This window comes from Lupinus angustifolius, unplaced genomic scaffold, assembly GCF_001865875.1.
Source record: "Lupinus angustifolius cultivar Tanjil unplaced genomic scaffold, LupAngTanjil_v1.0 Scaffold_103_11, whole genome shotgun sequence".
NCBI classification, from domain to species: Eukaryota; Viridiplantae; Streptophyta; class Magnoliopsida; order Fabales; family Fabaceae; genus Lupinus; species Lupinus angustifolius.
The window spans coordinates 1-1,458 of NW_017724734.1; the positions used below are offsets into that span (position 1 = coordinate 1).

The window sequence follows — 1,458 nt, forward strand, 5'->3', positions numbered from 1 at the left end:
TAGAGCATGACAGAATAAGATATGAGTGCTATTTTATGTTTGGTGTATTTTGTAAACTTAACTTATTAGTATGATATATGTATGGGATTATTATAAGTGGAATATTTTGGTTAACTAAAAGTTTATGTAACTTCTGCTTTGTTCTTTTATTCTGTGCAAACAGCGAATACTACCTTCATAAGACAATTTGATGTGAAACAAAAGAGATTATTTTCTAAGATGGTTGATGTGAAACAAGTTGTTGAGTGGTTTAGACAAAGTTTGTAAATTGATATTATTTCTTTTCCATTTTTTGTGGTATAGGATCCGAGAGTAATTTATTTCTTCAATCGTAGGTTAAGTTTGTGGTTGCATTATGTTTTTTATGATTCTTTTCTTCAATCACCCATAAGTGAATATAATTGGGTTGTTCATTCAACTTTTTGTAACAATGTAAATATAAGTTGAAGAAAATAATATTTTATTTTACTATATAGAAACACACAACAACTTAAATACATATAACCAACAATGTTGTCTAGTGTTCTCATCACTTGAAAGTACTAATACTGTGCTTTGAATTCCTTCTTATCTTTCATTGGTCTATAAGCCCTAGTATGAATTCCACATACCCCATTTGATAATCCAGTATTCCTCTTTATCCATATATAGTCATCATTTCTCCAATCTTTTCCCCATGAATTCTTCACAATCCAGTAATCAACACCTTCTTTGGTGCGATCATACCCAACAATTAAGACAGCATGATTTGTAGTATCTTTGTAGTTACCACCAGCATAGATCTGATTATTAAGGCACAGGAAAATAAATCAATAAATTGTGATGTTCTAATCTATTATGACAAATGAGGTATAAATTAGTCAACATTAATAAAGACTTACAGAGTCTTTTTTGTAATGTATCATTCCGGTTGCATCTACACCCACACTAATGGGCTTAACAGCAACATCATTCAAAAGTGCAGCCTCTGTTTTTTCTAATTTTATATAGCTACTAATGGTTGCACTGCTTTTAACCTAAAACGTGGGACAACAATGTCAAAAAACATAACAAAAATAAGTTATCGATGAAAGCAATAAAAAGAAACTAGTATTTTTTTTTTAATTGTGGTTGCAATTACATTATGTTTACCATAATTATAATAAAATGGTGGTAAATATGGTTGATGCGGCGATACTTGTGGTCGCAATACCGCTACTGAGACATATGAAACCTCAATATTATCGATGTAATTTAAAATATTAATATAAATCTTTAATACCTTTGAATCTGGGCATTTACCCTGCTGTCCTTTGAATGGATAATCAGCTTCTGAAGCAACCCCACCATTCTTTATAACCCAATTCAATCCTTTCATTATGGTTCCACCTTTATAACCCTTGCTTGCAGTGTCACAATCAATAAGCTATTGTGGGGATAGAGAAATAAGCTTCTTGGTGTCTATGGCATTTATTCCTT

General features: G+C 31.1%; 1 protein-coding gene across 1 annotated transcript; it reads right to left on the minus strand.

Annotated features, from left to right (window-relative positions):
• Positions 1–611: 611 nt before the first annotated feature.
• Positions 612–1,357, minus strand: LOC109339776 (P34 probable thiol protease-like; the record flags this gene model as incomplete). Its single annotated transcript, XM_019577292.1, has 3 exons — positions 1,262–1,357; positions 882–1,016; positions 612–782 (listed from the first exon to the last, which is right to left on the minus strand). Coding segments are annotated over exons 1-3 (402 nt in total), but the record flags the coding sequence as incomplete, so codon positions are not given.
• Between the last annotated feature and the right edge of the window lie 101 nt (positions 1,358–1,458).